Raw genomic sequence first — 22434 nt, forward strand, 5'->3', positions numbered from 1 at the left:
AGTGCAATTCTGTTTATTCTACTAAATCAGACTATTATGCTGCAATAGAGCTTTGGAAATACTCACCTGACATGAGAGCAGAAGATCTGTCGTCAAATACTGCAGCCTTATGCACAAATCTGACCTGTATTTGCAGGAAGAGAGGTGCAGTCCAAATATTTTGGTTTGTGGAAGAAGTAAGTTCTATGAAATAAATCTATCTATTAAAAAATCTTCCACAGATCCTTTCTTTTAGTTAGAACTAATATCACAGAGTATTATATGGAAAATATTTTTTTATGTTATAAAGATAATGGCTTTGTTTTCATTTATCTTCCTGTCTTACAGGCTGAGAAGAAAACACTGTTGATCAGTAAATTTCTCTAGTAAATTGCAGTATTATAACCTGTATTGCCAACTTTTGCGATTGTATCATGACTCTAGCAATTTGGGTGTGTTCTTGGAAACATGATGAAAGGCTGCCCACTCATGAATTTTCATTTACTCAAAATGGCCACCATCTCCTATTTCTGTCAATGGGTCTGTAGCTAGCAAGATGACCACCATTTCCCTACAGTCTATCCGCATGTGAAAGTGAGGCTGCCCTTAATAAAGATGGCTGCCATTTCCCCTCTTTTTAGTGAGATTGAAGCCATGTCCATGGGCAAAATGATGGCTTGCATGGTTCAGGGAGCTGGCCAGGATACAGAGACTATGATGAACAGCAAAGACACTGTAAAAGAGGAGAGCGAGGGGGAGCAGGAGGCAGATTTAGGGTTTTTTGGGGAAGGGGGGGCTAGAAGTGGGTCCACAGCAGGTGGAGGCATGGCAGGAGTTGGCAGGGGAGGGAAAGCAGGGGTGGAGAAACAGGAGAGGGAAGGGAGGAGTCGGGGGAGGGGGAAAGTGATGGCAAGTCTCTGACAGCAGTGGCGTAGCCAGGATCTAAGAGCAGGGGGAGCAAACATAAAAAAGGCGCCCCCCCATGGCTCCTCCTCTGGCCACACTCCCCTTGGCTCCTCCTCTGGCCGCTCCGGCTGTGCTGCCCCCCCGCCCCCCACTGGCTGCCGGCCGCCATGCTGCACCCCCCCCTTGCTCCTCCGGCCACGGCTGCTGGCTGCGCTGCGGGCCGCCCTGCTACGCCCCCCCTCGCTCCTCCGGCCGCGGCTGCGGGCCGCCCTGCTGCGCCCCCCCTGGCTCCTCCGGCCGCTGCTGCGGGCCGCCCTGCTGCACCCCCCCTCGTTCCTCCGGCTGCAGCGGCCGGCCACGGCTGCCGGCTGCGCTGCGGGCCGCCCTGCTGCGCCCCCCCTCACTCCTCCGGTCGTGCCGCCCCCTCCCCATGGCTCCTCCGGCCGTGCTGCCCCCCCTTGTCTGTAGGAAGTTAGCGCCGGCCGGCAGGCGCGCCACTTTTTGAAAATGTGCTGAGGGGAAGCGGCTGCTTCCCATGAACCCCACTAGCTACGCTACTGTCTGGCAGAGAAGTCGGATAGAGAGGAGTGTCAGGGAAGGGTTGCTTCTTGCAAAAGGCTAAAAACAATCACATATTGTGGCATTATCAGTTATACGAACTGATATAAGTTTAAAGTTCTTTAATACATATATCTATAACTCATCGACCCTAAAAAGTTTACAAGTTCTATGTGCAGGTGTGAATGGTGATGCATTAATTAGGTCAGCGATTCTCAAACTATGTACCATCCGATCCTCCTTTTATCAAAGGAAATAAACCAGGAGAGGAGAGACTAAAGACAGCACCAGGAAATGGATGGCAGTTTCCCTGTATTAGGGGTGAGGAGAGGATAAGGGCAGTCTCCATCCAGGGAGAGGCATTTTTGTGTGCACTAAAGGCTGATGTTCCAACCTAAAATTATCTCTCTCACATTAATTGAGGAGTAGAGAAGACAGACTAAACAATGTGATTTGATGGGTTTTTTTACGCCTGAAAAATTATGATCTCTTGAGGTTGACAAGACTGTATAAGTTTTTCATTGTCAAGGCATGTCTCACTACCTCCACCCTTTATCTGGGTATGTATTCCAGTCTAGACTTACCTGCTATTTTGCTCCTGCTCATTCAGCATTTCACGTACCTGGGGAAAGTTTTTCTTCAAACATAAAATGTTTGTAAGGAAAGAGAGGTGGTTGCTCTCTTATTCCTACATACTTCACTTCATTGACAACTGCTTCTAACATTCTGTAACTTTGGTTTAGGTGGAGGATAGATTTAGAAAAACTAATCAGGGGTCCCCTGAAGCACAGTCCAAACAGACGGGCAAAGTGTTGGAGCCACCAGTGCCTTCAAGATCAGAGTCCTTTTCCAATGGAAACTCAGAGCCTGTTCAGCCTGCACTGCAAAGACCAGTGGAACCCCAGGTAAAAGCAGAAAATCTTGGAATGGATGGAAGAAAACTAGAGGCCCCAATTCACTTAACTTTAGGTTTGAAGATCTTGGCATATAAAAATACATATTTAAAGTGTATTACTACTTTTCAATGTGACTTATTCAACAGATTTGCTCTCTGTATGTATTCAGAGTCATGCCTGCTTATTTTAGTGATGAGCATGTGGGTTTAATTGCTTTTTACTTCTGAGCGGAGCCAGCCTACCTAAGAGAGCTAGCTGCGTTCTGTCCCTACCTGTGCATCAGCAGAATGGTTGCCTTCATTCCAGTCAAAGCGACAGTGAGGTTGCACTGGTCATAATGTGGTCCAAACAGCATTTTATTACTGGAGGTGATGTGCAAGAACAAAATAACCAGGCTTGACTTTTACATCCCTGTAGGAAAACTAACTAGATGCAAGAACAATTGATTGTCTTGGTTGTCCTGTTTCCTAATGAATCTCTAAATTTTGGGAGCCTGTATTTTATCGAGTTTAGAGTATGAATGTACAAATAAATACAAGCTAAGATTTACAAAAAGGCTAGATATAAAATTTAAATAAATTAGTTTAATTAAACTTGGCATGCAATTTATGTATCCATGCAGATCATAAAATGTTGCCTTTTTTTCTTTTGATAAGTCTATACATAATTGACAGTGATGACTAAAACTGTCCCTGCTTACCTTGTTGTGACGAACTATTGCAAATGTTTGGGACAACTGCAAAATCTGATCAGAAGGGAGAGTGGGAGGAATCGTGACCAAATGTAATCCTCAACTCAGATTTTCCTGGCTTTCAGAGAGACTTGTAGCAGTATTTGATAATCTTGGGCTTGTGTGTGTTACTTTATGCTAACCATGTCAACTATTTCTCAAGTCCTGCCTTTGACTTGTACTCAAATGAATCTGTCTCTTGCACAGCTTTGTGTAATAAAAGAATTCAATAATACACTTATAAAGCCAAATAGAGACACCCTCATAAAACTAAGGTTAAATGCTAACTGTTGATTGAGTGGGTGAAAACAATGTATCCTAGAGTTATATGATCTTATCTGGAAAGGGTTTTCCTCCTAATCTGTTTCAGAAAGCATTTTTCAAACAAATGGCTTACTGAGCTCGCAATTGAGAAGGGAATAGGGTGGAGGGTCAATTTGAGGCTTACAAATAGAACTGCTAATGGAGCTTTAATTATGGAGCTGCTGCTGTGCCTCCATCGTGTGTGTGTGTGTGTGTGTACAGTATATGATATATATGGTGAATGTATAATATGCATTATATATAATATGTAACATAGTGTATAATATACATATAACATACATAATATATAAATATATATTATATATGTAATATATATAGAAAAATACTGTAAAGGAATAAAGGCTTTCGTTTTATGATCTTCCTTCAAAAGTTTTGTGTTGTCTAGTAAATTTAAGATTTTAGTTATATTATAAATCAGAACATATTTAGGTTTGCACATTTGGCAGTATTCCTAACTTATGGATTTCTTCACTTTGATATCTGCTTCAAATTGTCTATCCAACAGGTGCTGCTATCTAAGACCTGCTCAGAGTCCAGTGAAGCCAGAGGAAAAGCTCCTGTTGATTTCATTGGGCTCTGGATCAGGCCCATAGTGCAGATCTTATGTTTATTTTTTTTCTGGTTACTAGTGTATGTGTATTTGGAGAGCGCACCTCACCAAAATGCATACATCCTGTGTTCTAAGTCTGTTATGTTCTCTGGGCACCTTCCTTGCTTTTTGATTCCACCTCACGCTTGCCTTATGCCATAACCAATTTGTCTCTCCCTACCCACTCGCCTTTATTCTGTTAAAAAAAGCCAGTTGTACAGAGCGCATTGAATGTTTTATGTTTTGTTTTCTTGTAAGGTACAGTGGTCCCATCTGGCATCTCTCAAGAACAATGTTTCCCCTGTCTCGCGATCCCATTCCTTCAGTGACCCTTCTCCCAAATTTGCACATCACCATCTTCGTTCTCAGGACCCATATCCACCTTCACGCAGTGAAGTGCTAAATCAGAGTTCTGACTCTAAGTCGGAGGTACCTGACCCCACTCAAAAGGCTTGGGCTAGATCAGACAGTGACGAGGTGCCTCCAAGGGTAAGGAGTAGAAAGACAGAAGTGTGCTTTTTTTTTTCTTTTTTAATTTGAAGTGTGATCGTTTACGCACTGGAAAAAACGGGTCCACAGAATAGTGCCATGATTGGGGAGTATTTTTGAAGGGAGTTTATACTGTAGATATCTAGTCAATTGGCCCATGATAACATGTTAAAAAAAGGAATTGCAATCTCTGATGAAAATGACAAATATTTACACACTATGGCTCTTGTAGAGAAGTGATTTATTATGCAAAGTTAACAAATCATTACAATATTCAGGAAAGAATTTAAAACATCCTTGACATGATAGCTTAAAGTTTATTTTCTTCTATTTCTGGTTGGAAAACCAAGCTGTAAACCATGAACTTATTTAAAGTTTAGATGGAAATGAACAAAAAAGAAACATTCAATATTTTTTTCCCTTCCGCTTGGGATTTGCTTCTTCTGAATATGTTCTTGCTTCCCACCAGTCTCTGTCTCCTGCTGATCCATTACCGGGCATTCGTTTGGTCCTTTGAGTTTATTTTCCTAATCCTCATGCTATTTCAGCAAATTGCTTTGTGTCTCCTTTGCTTCAGTCAAAATGCCATATTCTTTTAAAATGTCTCAGTAGTCTGGGGGTAAGGGGCATGTATGTTTGTGTGGTAGCTATTTAGGTATGTTAGTCTAAACTTTCAGTTCTTTTCAGTATCCAAACAGCAGCCCAGCTAAAGATTCTTCATTTTTTCTTTTTTTGTTTTCTTTCATTTTGTTCAATTATACTGACTTTGACTTAGAATAATGTTATTCAAAATGTATTTGCTGTGGCAGGAGAATCTTAATTTTTCCCCTTTCTCCCTTCTACATTAATTTTTACTGTTTCTTTTTTCACCCAAGGTACCTGTGAGAACAACGTCCAGGTCTCCCGTCCTATCACGTCGAGATTCTCCACTGCAGAGCAGTGGGCAGCAAAATAATCAAGCAGGGCAAAGAAACTCCACAAGGTTCGTAAGCCCAGATCTCCCTCTCTCTCCTGTTTTGTAAGGGAAAGTTAGTTGGAAGCCAGAGAAAGGATCAGTGGCATTATCTCTCAGATGTGAAGGAAGGAGGAAAGTGGACCCATTCTCTCTTAGCAGTCAATGTTGAGTTTCTTTGGCACTAAATAGTTCAACAAACAATGAATTTTCTTCTTGCCTCTGCATCTTTGAAGGGGCTGTTTGAGTAAGTCTTGCAATATTTTCAGAGTAGTCTTAACATTTAGAAAAAAGGGCCCAGTCATACAAGTGCTTGCTATCAGGTACTGTACTTATTGCTGCAAATGGTCCCTTTGTGTTGTAGCAGGGGCTTTTCCCAGGAGCAAGCATGGTGCCCAGTAGTAAGTATCTATGTAGTGTTGTATAGCTAGTCCTCAAACAAAAAGTAGCACGAAAAGCAATTAAGCATTGTTTTAATTTATTTTTGTGTATGAGAAAGTTTGGTTCCTCAGATATTAAGATGGCTAGTGTGGCTGCTGCGTAGGATGTGAATTGCTGTGAAAGTCCTAAGCACAAGGATTAGTACACTCCTTCTGATCAGTCATTAACGAAATGTTGATGAGTAACCAAGCTTGATTTTAAGTTTAAAATGCGATATCTGAAATTAAAGTTGACAAATGCACTTTTCTTGAGACAGCAATATAGAGCCTCGTCTGCTATGGGAGAGGGTGGAGAAACTTGTGCCGAGACCAGGCAGCGGCAGTTCTTCGGGCTCAAGTAACTCCAGCTCACAGCCGGGGTCCCATCCTGGATCTCAGAGTGGCTCTGGTGAACGGTTCCGAATGAGATGTAAGTCCTCTTTTTCCCCTTCTTCCCCCTTCCTTTAGGATTTCTAGATGAATCTGTAATGTTTGGATTGTGCAGCAGCTAATAATAATAGTAATACGAATAAAGGACAATGAATCTTCACGTAAAAGGAATTTTTAATGTAAAGTATCAGGCTGGGAAGTTTTGATCCTCTGTATATGCTGTCCCTTTTCATAGCCCTTGTTTTGAGGGGGGTTGTATGTGTAGAAATCTTCAATAGTGGGTTTTAGCCTCTTTCTCCAATTCAGACTCAATTTCAGGTTTATTCACCAATGTACAAAATACATGACTGAGTCCATTCCTTTTCATATACGATCTTTGAACTAACTTCCTTCATTTGTATGAGCATCTCGACTACTTCTTGATCATTCATTGCACATCAACTCTCTCCATGAGTACAAGGATAGACACTTTTTTCCAGAGCCAGATTCATTAGCATTTTAATTATTTTCTCATTTGGGTTTCTTTTTTCCTAATGTCAAGATGTCATGTTTCCTTTTGACCCAAGATCAAATCCTCTATAGTTTTTTTTTTTTTTTTTTTTTTTAAATATTAGAGGGGGTGTCAATGAAAACCTACAAAAATTATATCTGAAAAGCAGTTCCAATCCCCCTCTTTAAACATACAGCAAAAATAGAAAAGGTTCATTATAGCTTTTTGAATTGAGCAGGACACTGCTGTTATGTAATGTTAGAGCATATTCAGCTGTACGGTGTAAGACACACTATAGAGGTAGCTAAAGGGAAAGGAGCTTGGAATGAAATAAGTCTGTGGAAACCCCAGAATGCTCAATGTTGAGTGCTATTAATTCCCTAGTATAGATGGGCAAAGCTGCTGTATGTCATGTGCCTCTTTCCATGTTTTCAGTCACTGGTAAGCTGCAGTGCAAATTGCAGCTGCTTGTGATTTTTCCTGTCACCACTAGAGGTTTGCACTGGTGCAGGTAAACTTGTGGCTGGCCCCCTATGGCTGAAATACCCAGTGTAGACAAGGCCTTGTGCTCCTTTTGCTGCATAAATAAAAAAATCCTAACTTAACAATGACCCCCCTTTTTTGTGTTTTTTTTTGGGGGGGGTCGTCTTGACACATGTAGCATCATCCAAATCTGAAGGTTCACCGTCTCAACGTCATGAAAATGCAGCCAAAAAACCTGAAGAGAAGAAGGAAGTCTTCAGACCCAACAAGCCTGCTGTAAGCTAAACCTAACTGTGTTGGTTATCTGATTTTTTTTACTTGATGTTAGATAGGTCCATTACAAATACTTACACGGTGAATCCAAGCATTATGAGTGAATTAGAGATTCAGTTTGGCATTTGCATACTATGAAGTGTTAAACATTTAAATGTACTTTGTTTGCTTCTTGAATTTTTGTGTTTTCTCATTTTCTTCCTTTCAAACCTCTCCTTCCATCCTGTGTACTTTTCATGTGGCTGGACCAATGATGATTCATCTGACCCAACCGTACCATTGTTGTGCTGAATGGTGCAGGGAGAAGTGGTAAGCACTTAGCTATTACAATCGAATATATTTTTTATTTTTTGAAGTTATTATCATTACATTTTGTGCCTTTGGTATCCAAGAGGTCAGAGTAGATGATTCCAATGGTTCCATCTGAATCAAAATCTATGAATATGTTGTTTATCCTTATATTGCCCTAGCACTCAAATGCCCAAATCAAATGAAGTCCTTTAAAGGAAGATGGTGGCTCCCATCCCATCAGTTTATAAACTACAGACGCTCCCCGACTTGCGTAAGTTGGAAACGTATCTCCAACCATTACGCGCAAAAAAACAACAACAACCACTTTTTCCGTAAGTGCGGATTTGTGTAAGTCGGGTCTTGCGTAACCCGGGGAGCATCTGTATGTGAAATATTTTATACAAACTGTGTTCAGCTGAACAGACAGCTCAGTAAATTTAGGCTGTCTTACAACTTTGCTGCCCAAATTTCCATGCACTGTAGCTTGTCAATATGCAGAACAGTTGGGGAGGGAAAATGTTGGACTCCTTAAAACAACGTATTATAGTGTGTTCATTGCTCTAGCAGTTCTGGTAGGAGTAAGAGGGGGCAAAGACCTACATAGTCTTAAATTTCTAGGGTTTGTTTGTTTTTTAATTTGCCAGTAAAGCACAAAGAAATCAGTAAACCACCACCACCAACAACAAAACACCTGTTGCTGGGAACTATGGAAGTGCAGCAGCAAACTGAACAAACTCAGTCCCCGCAGCTGTGTTGCTGATACGTTGCCTCTCCTCCTCTCCAATCTGCAACCTCACTCTTCTTTTTCCCCTTTGTCTCATTCTTGTTAGGATTTAACTGCCTTGGCAAAGGAATTGCGAGCTGTAGAGGATGTGCGACCTCCACACAAGGTGACAGACTATTCATCGTCCAGTGAAGAGTCGGGGACGACAGATGAGGAGGATGACGATATGGAACAAGAAGGAGCAGATGAATCTACATCTGGGCCGGAGGATGCCAGAGCTGTGTTAGTTGTTCTGTGTTTTTTCTGTTTTGTGTGGATATGGGGAAAAGACCACAACGTATGTTTCGTTCATTAGCCCTCTTTTATCAAGACCGTATTCAGGAGTCCATCAAAAGTACTTAGCAGTCAGTTAATGCTCACGTTTCCGAAACATGTAGGGTAACATCTTCAAAATGGTCCGTTTTCAAAAGTGACTTTAGCATTTAGTCTAAGTGCCTTTGAAAGTCAACGAGCAAGTGACTAAATCACTTTTTAAAATAGGACTTAAGCTCCTAAGTCACGTTGGCACCATTTGAAAATTTGATCCTTTAAATCTTAATGTTTGTCTTGTGTTACTAGAAGCCAAATTATAGTGTTGTGTGTTGTTTCCTTCCCTCATTTGCATTTTATAAAAGGTGAAGAATTGTTTTTAGCAATTTTAGACTCATTTGTTTCTTGAAGAAGCTCTTCCTTGATGATTTATGTCAATATTCCACTTTGAATGCAGCTGTAAACGATCTATGACATGCACTTGATACAAATACATGAAGACAGAGCTAAAACCGAAATACTGTGGGGTTATTTTATCCAAATTATTTCTTGCTTGATGCATAGATCAACTCTGAACCTGAGCAATGGTGAAACAGAGTCAGTGAAAACCATGATTGTCCACGATGATGTGGAGAGTGAACCTGCCATGACGCCTTCCAAGGAGGGTACTTTAATCGTCCGACAGGTATTGTATTTCCTTCCCTGCACAGTGCTGTGCATTTACTGTGATCATTAACCTGCTTGTTCATTCACCCATGCTGTTTCTACATTATATTTGTTGTCCATGTTATCAAGACACAGATGTAGCATATTTTGGATGTGCAGACACTTGATGCATGCAGAGAAAAGAGTAGCCTCCATCCCTTGCTGCTACTGTTTTGCATGCTTTGCAATGACATCCATTTATAGCACCACGCAGAGCACCTCAAAGTCTGTGTCAAAAAAGTGATAGAAAAGCTGCAGGTGTGTGAAGAAAGTCTCAGCACAGAAGAACTTAACCTGGTTTTATGGTAGAACCAGACGCTGGATCTCGGAATTAGAAAGGGGTGGGGGAAAAGTACTCAATTCTTTTAACTACTTTAAGCCTCAAGTCAAGAACAAACTAACAAAAAAGCAAGGTAGCAAACAATTGGTGCTGGGGGCTGGGGGGGAATGTTACAAGGGGCAGGGCAGTGACTGTGGATGGATCTAGGCGTGTTGTTTGGTTTCCTTCTATTTTGAAATGTTCTATCTTTGATTGTGAAGACGCTGCTTCTTTGTGTATTAAACTAGCTCATCTGTTAATGAGTCTGTCAGCTCCTAGGGGACTTCCTCAGTAATCACATTCTTGAGTTTTGCAACTGAATGTAATTTTTTAGTTGAACCCTACAGTTTGCTAATTAAAATTTCATGGTGACTGTTTAAATAGCTAGATTAGGGAATTCACCAGATATTTCCAGTTCTTGTCAGAACATGACTCACGCTAGAATTAAATAAAATGATGGCAAACAACAAATACAGATGTAGTAGGAGCAGCATAGACTTACTGGCACAATTACTCTTTTGGTAAAGGAGCTGGCCTTGCAAGTGAATCAGATTAAGTGAGAGGCTCAATTCTGCTTGCCAGAGGAGCAGTATTTACTGAGTTCTGGAAGCTCAGCACACTTCTAACCCAGGCATAGGATATCGGTACATTTAAAAAAAAAAAAAAAAAAGTAGATAAAGCTGATAGGAATGAAAGCCTTAAGCAGCACTTGAGCAAGACAAGTGTGCCTGTTTTTTCTACAGAGTACAGTTGACACAAAGCGTGCCAGCCATCATGAGAGCAATGGCTTTGCCGGTCGCATTCACCTCTTGCCAGATCTCTTACAGCAAAGCCATTCCTCCTCCACTTCTTCCACCTCCTCCTCCCCATCCTCCAGCCAGCCGACACCCATCATGTCCCCACAGACACCCCAGGACAAGCTAACTACTAATGAGGTATGTCTTGCACCACAGCTGGCTGCTTTCTTAGGGTTATTCCAGTATTGCCTAATAGCTAGTTTGCAGAGGAACTCCAGCCAATCTTCCCCTGCTTTTTTCTGTCACTTTTCTCCCACCTCCAAAATAACACATTTCAGTTCTGTATGAAAAGCCCTTAACTCTAGATCAATTTTACCCCAAACTTGCTAGTTTACTATTTTTGCTTTCTACAGTGAGTCATTAATTGCATGGCTTTTGTTTAAACTAAACTTGATTACCATATATTCAGACAAGGGTTTTTTTTGTTTTTTTTTTTAATTTCTGTATTTCGGGAACAGGCTAGTTGCAAGGAATCTTCTGGGGTTTTAAAAAATAATTAAATCAAACCTGGTAATTTTGTCTTGATTTTACCATAAAAAAGGAGCAAATAACTAGGCACGTGCAAGTAACTCACTTGTGCAAACTACCAACACAGGATAGGAAGCTGGTTTCAGCCTCATTGAAGGATTTTACTCTTTGAAATTGCCACGTGGGGTTGGTGACCATTTCAGGAAAGCTAGGTTGTTTGGGGTATTCGTTGTTTGGAGTAGTGTACTACAGGAGCTCTTCCGGTTTTTATGGAATAGTTGTGCTATGAAAAATGACCATGGAAAAATGACTCCTGCTTATTCTCCAAGTCTGCTCTCTTATCTCTAGTTGGAGTCCTATCTGGGGACTTCACTGTTCCAGAATTTTACTCCTGTTATCTTTGGCTCTGCAGTGCTAAGAGGGACTGTGTTTCATTCTTATAAACCAACAACAGAATTGTTCATTAAATCCTGGTTATATAGTGAATCCTTGTACTTTTGCGACTCTTTGAAGGTAACGGGGATGCACAGGTGTGAATGAATTTGTCCTGCACATCCTGTAATGCTGGTGGTGAGGAATGAGAAGGAAAGCACCCAGCATGACTTTCAGTTTCCAGGTTGAACAGGCAGGCCTGGCATTTAGAGAAAACATCTTTAGACTTGTAAACAAGTATGATGTAGAGTCAACCAGCCACTATAAATGTGCAACAACATGCTGCTGCTTCTCAGAATAGAACTGAACAGGTGCTTTGACATCAGTGCCAGGCTGAGATATTCTATGTACAGTTACAAAAGAACGTGAGGTAATGGTGATGCACAATTTTCACAATAGGATGAAAAGCGCTTGTGAAACGTATTGAACCATGTGACAGCAAGCATTCATTTTGTCACAGAAGTTTAGTCCGTGTAATGCTTGTCATCCTTCATTTTCAGCTGTGCTTCGCTAGTCTTTAACTTTGTAAAAATATACTCTTGACAGGTTATGTAGGCCAGCTCAGTGATTCAAGGATATACCTGTTCATTACTTTGTTCTAAGCAACAAATAAGCAGGGTTCAATCAATTTAGCTCAAACTGAGTTTTGATAAGGAGACTATGGCAGTTGTTTGTGGTGGCATTGAAGTTATTAGTAATGTGGTTGAAAATATTTTGCTTTGCAGAAAAGTTCAGTATGGTTAAGCCCAATAATTATATTTGGTGAGGAAGGTGGAGGTTTAGAGGGGACAGAGGCTTTAGATTGGTTAACAGTGAGGAAGCTCCTCCAATCTTGTTTGCAAAAGCACAAAACAAGCTGAGCAGACAAACATTCCTTTTGTCCACAGTAACTCTACACATACAGAGAAACACACTTGCACTTTTTGATTGTTTTTTATTTGTGCCATTCTGCTTTAATGTGCAATGTTGTCACTATAACACTTAACTCACTAAACTGGCAAGGATTTTTCAGTCATTCCATCTCCACTTTTAACAGTTCATTGTTTCACTTGTCTTTCTCCCTTTTTTGTGTTTAGAATACAAAACTAAATAAAGCACCAGTGCTTTTATCAACTACATATTCATAGCTTCATATCACTGTTTATTGCACCTTTCACACTAATGAGCCCCTTGTTTGATACAGGTGTAATATGTGAAATGATGGTGGAAGAAACTGCTGGAGCTTTCTGGCAAGAGGCTCAGTTTAAAAAAAACAAAAGTAGAGAATTAACACGAAGTACCAGACATTGAAATTTCATTAATCATAGAAATGAATGCCTGATCCCAGAGTATTTAGATTTTGTTGCCCAAACTCAGAGATCAAATTTCATAACATATTAAACAAGCTCATTTCAGGAGATGCGTAACAAATAGAAGTATGTAGTGGGCAGTTCACAAATAGAAAATTAAAATTATGTAATGAAGTAGTGCTAGCTTCTAATAACTTCATAAGTACCGTACATATTTTAACCGATGATAAGGTGACATTCCCTTACTTTTTGCCTGTTGTTGTGACCATTCCTCAAACATCTCCTTTAAAATCTGAGCTAATAGGGGTGAAGAACACACTGACTACATTTAGTGGTAATGTGTGAAACCTGCATCTATGGTGCCTGCTGTATGAATATAGGAAGTATAGAAGGTTGGGGATGGGTGGGAAAGGGCTTCAGAAAAACGGTAAAATTCTGTAGTGACTTAGAAATGTTCATTGTTATCATCACTTTTTGTTGTCACTTATATTAATAAAGTTGAAATTTACATTGCAGACTCAGTCCGCTAGTAACACACTCCAGAAACACAAATCTTCCTCCTCCTTTACACCTTTTATAGACCCCAGATTACTACAGATTTCTCCATCTAGTGGGACAACTGTGACTTCTGTGGGTAAGTAATGTAGATGCAAGAAGACAACTGGGGGGGAAAAAAAAAAGGGTTCAGTGACTTGAGTTGCTCTTTACAGTAGTTTAGAATGTTTCCATCATGCTTGTTACTTGATTTGCACTGGATTGCATATTATTTCCTTTTTCCATTTACATTTCTTACAAAAAGAAAGACTTGCTTAATATTATCAGTTACTGTCTGGGTTATTTAATAGAAAGTATATGGTAAATATTTGGCACTTAGAAGATAGTATTACATGTACTTTTTTTTTTTTTTTTTCCCCCCCCAGTGGGATTTTCTAGTGAAGCCATGAGGTCAGAGGCAATAAGGCAAGATCCCACCAGGAAGGGATCAGTTGTCAATGTGAATCCTACCAATACACGACCACAAAGTGACACTCCAGAGATTCGCAAATACAAGAAGAGATTCAATTCTGAGATTTTGTGTGCTGCCTTATGGGGTAATGTATATCTGCGTCCCTCCCTTCCCTCCTTTCCTCCCCTTATTTCCTTGTTTTTCTTTTCATTTACTTGATTGATCTTATGAACTCTCTCTAAGTGCATGAAGAGTGAGAGCGATTTGTACCTCAGCAATTATCCAGTGTCCAAATAAGCCATAGATTACAACACAGGGAGGGATGGAAGGTTGTCTCTTACAACTTCTTGGTGTATATGAAAATAGTTTTGCAGCTCAGAGCACACCAGTATAAGCTTAATGACCTAGAAATGGGGTCTAGACTGTTCATAAATTCATTTAAGGAGCAAGGACAAATAAGTGTCTGATATTTTGGAATATCTACATAGTAATAAAAGCTCAGTCTCATGTCATCATAGTGAGATCTGGTTACTATTGTGCTTACGATGTGCCTATTCTGAGGTCTGGCTTGATGCAAGTTCTGACTGGTATATTCTCAGGATTGAATAATAATCATTCAAAATTTTGTCAGCCAATTGGACATTCTTTTCAACTTTTTAAACCTCTTTTTAGTATATGTCTGCAGCTTTTGTGGGTTATGGTAATCTTGCTGTGCATTTTGTGTCAGTACAAGGTTGCTAGGTTAATGATAGGTTCAAAAAGGTTATTGTATTTGATTTTGCTTCTCAGAATTCTTGCTGAGAAATCAAAGGGCTTGATTAGAACGTATTTCATGTTATAACTTTTATATTAGTGATCTCACATCGAATCACATAATTACCTGGAGAGAATAGGGCAAGTAACTAGGCAACTTCTTCTGTTTGAGACTATGGGCCACGTTCTCTTCCAAGCTCTGCTCAGTGCATTTGGGGCTAGGATCATGGGGTGCCAATGTGCCATTTACAGTTATGGCTCTTAGTTATCTTATGCCAGAGAAGGATTGGTCTGATGCCCATTTCCTATCTTGATATGCCCCCTACACCCAGGGTGGTTTTGTAGAGGAGTCATCTCCACTGGCTTTACAGTAGCAGAAAAATCGCCCGTGCCATGAGAATTCAACACTGGCCACACTAATTGCCAGAATCCTGCCCTTTTGATACTGATATCTGTTTTAATGCTTTAAAACAAAAACACTAAACAGTTACGAATGTTGAAAAAGCTGGAGGAGAAAGAGTTGGTCCTTCCCCAAAGTCACATGATTAGTAGATTAAGCGTGGGGCTGCTGTGATAGTTTCATTTACATAGCACTTTACAAGTTATGGTGTGTAGGTAAATATTGTTTGCTATTTTACAGGAGGCGCTCAGAGAAGTAAAGTGACTTGCTCAAAGTTTTTTATATATATAAAAAACAAAAACAAAAAACCTAGGCTCAAAATCTAGGTCTCCTGGTTCTCTACTTGCTTCACTAAATCCCAGTTGTCCATTTGTAAAATAGGGGATAATGATATGTACTACACAGGAGGTCTGAAAACATGCATGATTAGATGCTGGTAGGTAGATAGATATGTTGTTCTCATTCTGTGTATTAGGAAACTGGCTCAGCAAAGCTGTCTTACTGCAATTTTTCAAACCTGGGTGTCTGAACTTAGTGAAAGTCCTGCAGATACACAGAACACTTGAAAATTTAGACATTTAGGTACCTAAAGATGGGTTTAGGTGTGATAGTTTGAAGTAGTTGATCTAAACAATTTGCCTGGAAAGCACAATTGTCTAGATAGACATAAAAACAACGAGGAGTCCAGTGGCACCTTAAAGACTAACAGATTTATTTGGGCATAAGCTTTCATGGGTAAAAAACCCATTTCTTTAGATGAATGGAGTGAAAATTACAGATGCAGGCATAAATATACTGACACATGAAGAGAAGGGCTAGATAGATATAAGAGACCTCGACTTTAATCTTGACTATGACACCACTTAGCTTCATCTGTTTCACTTTACATCTCTAGACTAGTTTTGCTATCTATAAAGCAAGGATAATTATATTTACTTTCTTCATGAGTACATGTTCATAAAGTGCTATATTCAAAAATAGGAGTATGGCCAGTTATCAGCAGATGTGTGTTGGGGGGAGGAGGGGAGGGACAGGAATAGGAATGGGGGTAGAAGCAGTTCCCACCCAGTATTCATTCTATGAGGCTATGTGTTTTTTGGGGGCTGTCGCCATTCCAGCACCTCTTCATCAATCAGCTTTATCAAAGTTCACCAGTGTCAGTTTTTGCCCAAATGTAGGCTTAATATTTTTACATGCTTTGGTGTGAATAATTTTCAGTGCAAATGTATAACTTTGTGCAAATGGAAGATGTCAGAGTGAGAGGGGGGTAAAGAGAGAAAGGAGAATGAAATCACATGAAATAAATTGGGAACAAGTGTCACAAACTTCCATGCCAAACCAAATTGCCCTGCCAGTAGGGGCTGGGCCATCACTCGTGTTTAGCACTTTCATGTTTCTTTGATCTTCATATTTCATTCTTCTGTTGATTTGAAATAAAATCCTGGAGGTGTTTTACAGCTATAGCAAACACTTTCTTGTTAAACATTTAGGCCAAATTCATTCTGGTGTATGCAGGCCCATCTTTATTCTCAATGGATTTGTGCCTAGTTACCCTTGCTAGGAGTTTGGTCCTTGCCATGCTAAGTGTGATAGTTCCTGTAAAGAGAGAGGGGTTTTTTATTGCCATTACTAATTGTAATGAAATAATGTTTAAGGCTGTAATTTTTATAAGATTCTCTCAGGAAGTTATCTAAATAGTTAAGTTCAATGCTAATAATATAGATGGAATATCAGAGAAGTAGATGCCCAGTCCCCCAATACAAAAGAAAGGCACTTTTATAATGTACTTGTGGTAGAGGGTACACTTTGAAAAATTAGAACTGCTGAGCTGCAGGGGAAAAAAATTTAGAGGTTTTCATAGGCCTGAATGCTGCAAATACAAAGACATTTTAAAGTTTAGGCATTAGTTACTGCTGGCTTACTGCCCATATCAGTTTATTTAAATGGGGAAGGGAAGGAACAACTGGCTCTATATAATGGGGTGTGAAATACCTGTCAGAAATACATGGAAGAGTTAAAGACACCACAGAAGGATATGGGCAAGAGTTATAGGGCCCTGACACCCAAAAGGGATGGAAAAGACCTTGAGTGAACAAATTTACATGTGAGTTTACTTTTAAGTATATAGCATAACCTATACTAAGAAGCCTAAATGAATTAAGGCTCTGTTCAGAGTTCTAATGACAAGAACAAATCAGTTAATATCTGCTCTACTAATTAGTGCCATCCCTGTGCTATTGCTACAGTATGATTAGGTACTTTTCCTCACAGCTTAGACATAATGATCTGTGAGATGTAGGGAAGAATGTACCTTTTGAAATTACAAGACAGTAATCAATAAAAGCAAGGAGCCTGCTGATTTAAGGCTGTCATAGCATCCTAAAATGCTGTCCTGTTGTGTTTAGATATTGCCATAAATGTAGTTTGCAAGGCTACCCACTGTTTAATTTCTGTGTAGCTGAATCAGATCTACTGTATTAGTAGTGCTCAGTTTAGGATACAAGGCCAAATTAGTCCCTGGTGTAATTTTGTTATCACCAGTACACTTTAAACCGGGGATTAATTTGGCCTACTGTGACAGCTTCTAACTCACAATAGCCATAATTGTATAGCTTTGTGAATTTACCTGTGTTATTTCAACCTGTTTTATTGCATTTAAAAATAAAAGCTTTATGTTGTGATGTCTAATAAATGTTTGAGGAGGTCTAATAAAGCGAGTCACGAAATTGGTTTGACTCTCATCCCTTGTGCTGTAATTCAACTGTCCTTTTGCTCTCTTCACATAATTTGTGGCAATAGCTGTCTGTTATGGTGGCAAGAATTGAAAAATTTAATAGACATCTACTAACCAGATGAGTGTGGTGTATGTAAAGGGGGAACTATTGAGATCAAGGACAATTCCCCATTGAAAACCCTCTTTGTAATAAAGTCCTATAGAACTAGATAGGGATGAAACCAATACGGTTCTATAAAAATGAAATAGGGTTCTATAAAAATTATTCTAAAACCCTATAGTGTTTAATGGTGATAAAGCTGTAGGTTTTTAAAACCACTCTGTAGAATTCAGTCACAGAAAGATCATTCTATTAAGTTCTATAGAATGGTTTTAAGCTATCTTTCTCTATTAAATTCTGCATGACTTTTTTCATAAGACCCTTGCTATCTTCAGCTCTTGGGAAGTGGAGGATGGACCCTGCTCTGGAACGCTTCCTCTTGCGTATCAGCCTCTTGCTAGTGTATGTGTGATAAATTTCATGTTCCACCTACCTATCCCAGTGAGCAGGGGGGGTCTCTGCTACTCCACCCCTCTGCCAGGTGTGCAGATGGAATCAGTGTTGGGTTTGAATACCTAAAGCATTGTAAGTTGTTCTGTAAAGCATGACTTAATCAAAATACCTGGAAAACATGCATTATAATTTGGGTGTTTTGTTTTTTTAACCTAGGAGTGAATTTGTTAGTGGGAACTGAGAGTGGTCTGATGCTGCTAGACAGAAGTGGTCAGGGGAAGGTTTATCCTCTAATAAACCGAAGACGGTTCCAGCAGATGGATGTACTCGAAGGCCTGAATGTCTTGGTGACGATATCTGGTAATGCCCATTTTTCAATATGTTATTTCTCTGAAATCCGGACCTCGCTGAAGTCTATGGGAGTTTTTGCCATTGACATCTCTGGGCCCAGGATTTTTCAGTCTTCATGCTTTCACATTTTTTAATGCTATGAACCAACTTCCATGCAAAACACCCCAAACTGCCTGCTTTGAAGGAAATTTTTTTCACAAGTTTGGAGGATAAGATGATAAAATATTTTGTTTTATTTATTTGTATTGTGTTTGGGAGAGAATGGGTGCAGGAAGTTATAAGTCCTCTTTTGAGTCTAGGTCACTAGAATAGAAAATCCGTTGCAGAGTGCAGATGTAGGCAGCATGGAAGGACGGGGAGGAAGGGCAGCATAGATGGGCATGGTTAAGTTACTGATACGATGGAGTAGATGGATGTCGCATCTGGATGTGTCTTTACTTAGTGAGACTGTAGCCCATTGATCGAACAGGGAGAGATACGGCCATTCTTTAAATAGTTCACACTTTAACGTGTCCTAATGAATAATGGTTTCTTACTAAAGCTGGGAACTCCAAACACTTTGGGCTCCAAGGGGCTATTTAAAAGGGCTACTTCATTTATTACACAATTTCACTGAGTTTACAGCAAATGGTTCTTACAGATCTGTTTTTTGCCGTCTACCTTTCTCCTGTATTTTAACTTTTGCCATGCTCTGTTGTATGAAACCCCGGGTCATTTAGGGCTTCACACAGTGGTCACTATGTTGCACTCCACAGGCACTCAGAACTGGTGGCAGCAGGGATAGGACTCTGATTCTTCTGTTCCAAGAACATAGACCCCTAACATTGGAGCTAAAGGAGACTCTCCATTATGTATTAAGCGTCTAGGTTCTGCAATACACAGTGGAGCAGTTTCTGGTACCATTGGCTAGAAGATAGTGGTACACATAGACCCTAGCCAGCTCAGTGCAGTATGTGAGTGTACATGTTTGTTATCTAAAGTACCACCTTTGTGCCAGTGTAGTAAAGCCCGTCGCTGCATTTCCATTTAAACACACCTGTAATATTTTGATCGGCTATAACTCATTTACATTTCACTTATGGCTGACGACTGAATTACAAAAAAAGATTAAACCAGGAACTTAAAAAACCCTATACCTTTATAATGTACAATATTTCATGATAGCTTCCAACGTGCTCCCTGGGTATCTATTTGAATGACACCATTAAATCGTCTGATGCAGTGTATAGTTCAATAGACTTGTAAACAAAGATACCACCTAACCCCGCTTATGTAATGTCCATTAGTTAATGTATCCCACATTGGTGACGAAAATCTGTGGCTAAATCTTATGTGAAATTCTTTTAGCTTTGTTTACAGTTGCGTGAGTCACGATTCAAACACCCTGACACGTCCAGTTTGTTTCCTTCAAGAATATTGCTTCCTCTGTTCAGACACGTTACATTAACCCTGAAGAAATTGGTTGAGCTGTAGCTGGCTTATGCCTTAAGCACTGTCCTCTATCCTGGGTTTTACAGGAGGTCACCAGAGTACAGTGAAGAGGGAGGGTTTCTACCCACAGAGGCTGCATCTACATTTGGAGCTAGGGGTTGATGCCCAGCTTGAGTAGACATACTTGTGCTAGTTCTCATCGAGCTAACACGCTACAAATAGTAGTGTAACTACAGTATCTCAGGTAGCAGCAATGGCGGCATGGGCTGGCCACCCTGAATACATACCATGGGGTCCAGATGGGTTTGTACTCAGGGCAACTAGCCCATGCATCTGCTGCCCATGCTACCACAGCTACCCTACTATTTTTAGCATGGGAGCTCGATGAGAGCTAGCAGAGATTCTGGCCCATGAGATGACTTTGTGGGGGAAGCCTAGTGCCCTTTCTCTCCCAGGTCTCCTGCCTGCTATACTCTCCATCCCATTCTTCCACCCCTCCTCCCACTCCATCACCAGTTCCTGGCTATTCTGAGCCTGAGCTTTTCCTTGGGTATCTTTCCATTCCCTATTTAAGATGTTCTCTTTGCCTACATCACTCTGAGCAAATGGAAATGCTTAATTTTAACCAAACTTCTCCCAACAGTTGGCTTAATGGGCTTAGTCATGTAATTGTCTCTTTGGGGATTGATTTGGATTTGTTTAAAGGAACTTCACTTTAAGCAATGTAAGTACATAAGTAACTGGTCCACAATATGTTTAAACACCTTTTTCAGGAAATAAATATTTGAATGTATGTGATGGTAAAGTTTGAAAAGCATCTCCGCCATGTTTGAATGAATTGCCTTGCAGGAGGATTTTAGGAGGAAAATTTAATAAAATTACATCAACATAAAATGTAATTTGTTTTTATTTTTCAAAACTGTAAATCTTTAGCTGATGTGTTTACTACTTTCCTGAAAAGCTGAAAAATGAATTGCTTAGATGCTTTTATTTTGTTATTGTGACACTCAAAAGAGTTTTATGCAAGTTGACAAAAGCAAGTTGCAGGTCCTTAATCTTTTAGAAGGCAAAGATGTATCAGATGCTCAGATACTACAGTGATGAACACCTAGAAATGGCTGAAAACAAAGTAAATAATTCAGCAGTAATAAAAGCAATCACTTGTCCGTACAGAGCACATTCCTAGGGATTTTACAAACGTTAATGAACGGTTGCAGCACCCCAGGGAGATAGGCCAGAATCACAAATAAGTGGAGCTAGTTGAAATTTTCCTGTATTACAAATAAGGAAAATGTTGCATATTAAGTGATTTGAGTTTAATCTCGCAGCAAGCCTGTGACAGAGCCAGAAATAGAAATCAAATCTCCTGACTTCCAGTCGTACACTTCAACTGCTAGTCCATGGTGGTGCTCACAAGAAATGATGTTTTTATTCAAGGGCCAAAATAAAGTTTTTGCAATTGGCAAAACCCCCAGATTTTTAGAACAATTTACAACTTTAAACCTAAAAGACTCTTCCTAATTTTCTCTTTATTCTTGGTGCTCCATTTCTGTGTATGCTTCATAGGGAATACACCAGTTATAATTGAATCTGTCTGTGACAACAGTGTCAGATCAGTTTACTTTGTTTAGCAGTTGTGTAAATACATGCATAGGCACATTTATGTAACTAACCTTGTATGTCAGAGTGGATGCATACTGGAAGGCAGAGGAGTTTCCTGCCTGTCGTGTGATTCTTTCTTTTGTCTAGACTGCAAAGATTAAAAAAAAAAAAATCATTTTGAAAGCTATTTCTGGTTTTGAGAAACTCCCTGTGCTTGCTTATCTTGTGGCCAGATATGAATAAAGAATCACATACTGGGAAAATCCATCTGTATCACTTATTACTGGTCTTTGGTGAATTTTAGTAAATGATGGGGAAAGAAAACCAAACCATGTACTCTGGGAGTAGGTGTGTTTTTCACTGGTTTTCTTTAGGAGACTGTTGAATGTTACCCACTTTTGTCAGATTCCATTTAATCCTCTAAGAGATCTTGCAGCCTGGGGGTTCAGGCTGTTACAGTGGTTTTAAACCACTTGTTGCACCATCCTGGTCTGGGCTGCTCCCGGGACTGGAGAGGACTCCAGTGTGACTTAGACAGGTCCCCAGGGCCATCTAAGGCTAGGTCTACACTACCCGCCTGAATCGGCGGGTAGAAATCGACCTCTCGGGGATCGATTTATCGCGTCCCGTCAGGTCGCGACAATCGATCCCCGAATCGACGCTCTTACTCCACCAGCGAAGGTGGGAGTAAGAGCCGTCGACGGGAAGCCGCGGAGGTCGATTTTGCCGCCGTCCTCACAGCGGGGTAAGTCGGCTGCGATACGTCGAATTCAGCTACGCTATTCGCGTAGCTGAATTTGCGTATCTTAAATCGACCCCCCCCTGTAGTGAAGACGAGCCTCCTTGGGCTGCCCACTGGGCTATGACACTGCCCAGGATCTCTGCAGTACTGTGTGCCTTGGCTCCAGTCTC

General features: G+C 40.3%; 1 protein-coding gene across 28 annotated transcripts in view; it reads left to right on the forward strand.

Moving 5' to 3' along the window:
* The window catches only part of MAP4K4 (mitogen-activated protein kinase kinase kinase kinase 4), a 249378-nt gene that overhangs the window by 201018 nt on the left and 25926 nt on the right, over nt 1-22434 (forward strand). For 3 of the 28 annotated variants that reach the window (XM_065423707.1, XM_065423708.1, XM_065423714.1), the window contains exons 16-25: nt 4241-4471; nt 5347-5453; nt 6121-6272; nt 7384-7481; nt 7779-7787; nt 8600-8775; nt 9367-9487; nt 13329-13446; nt 13733-13903; nt 18355-18498. In XM_065423707.1, the coding sequence (XP_065279779.1) occupies nt 4241-4471; nt 5347-5453; nt 6121-6272; nt 7384-7481; nt 7779-7787; nt 8600-8775; nt 9367-9487; nt 13329-13446; nt 13733-13903; nt 18355-18498 (1327 nt within the window). Of the gene's footprint in view, nt 1-2186; nt 2349-4240; nt 4472-5346; nt 5454-6120; nt 6273-7383; nt 7482-7778; nt 7788-8599; nt 8776-9366; nt 9488-10569; nt 10762-13328; nt 13447-13732; nt 13904-18354; nt 18499-22434 lie in introns of all 28 variants that reach the window. The other 25 variants (XM_065423718.1, XM_065423720.1, XM_065423721.1 and 22 more) reach the window with 16 other exon arrangements.

This window comes from Emys orbicularis, chromosome 1 (genome assembly GCF_028017835.1).
Source record: "Emys orbicularis isolate rEmyOrb1 chromosome 1, rEmyOrb1.hap1, whole genome shotgun sequence".
Taxonomy (NCBI): domain Eukaryota; kingdom Metazoa; phylum Chordata; order Testudines; family Emydidae; genus Emys; species Emys orbicularis.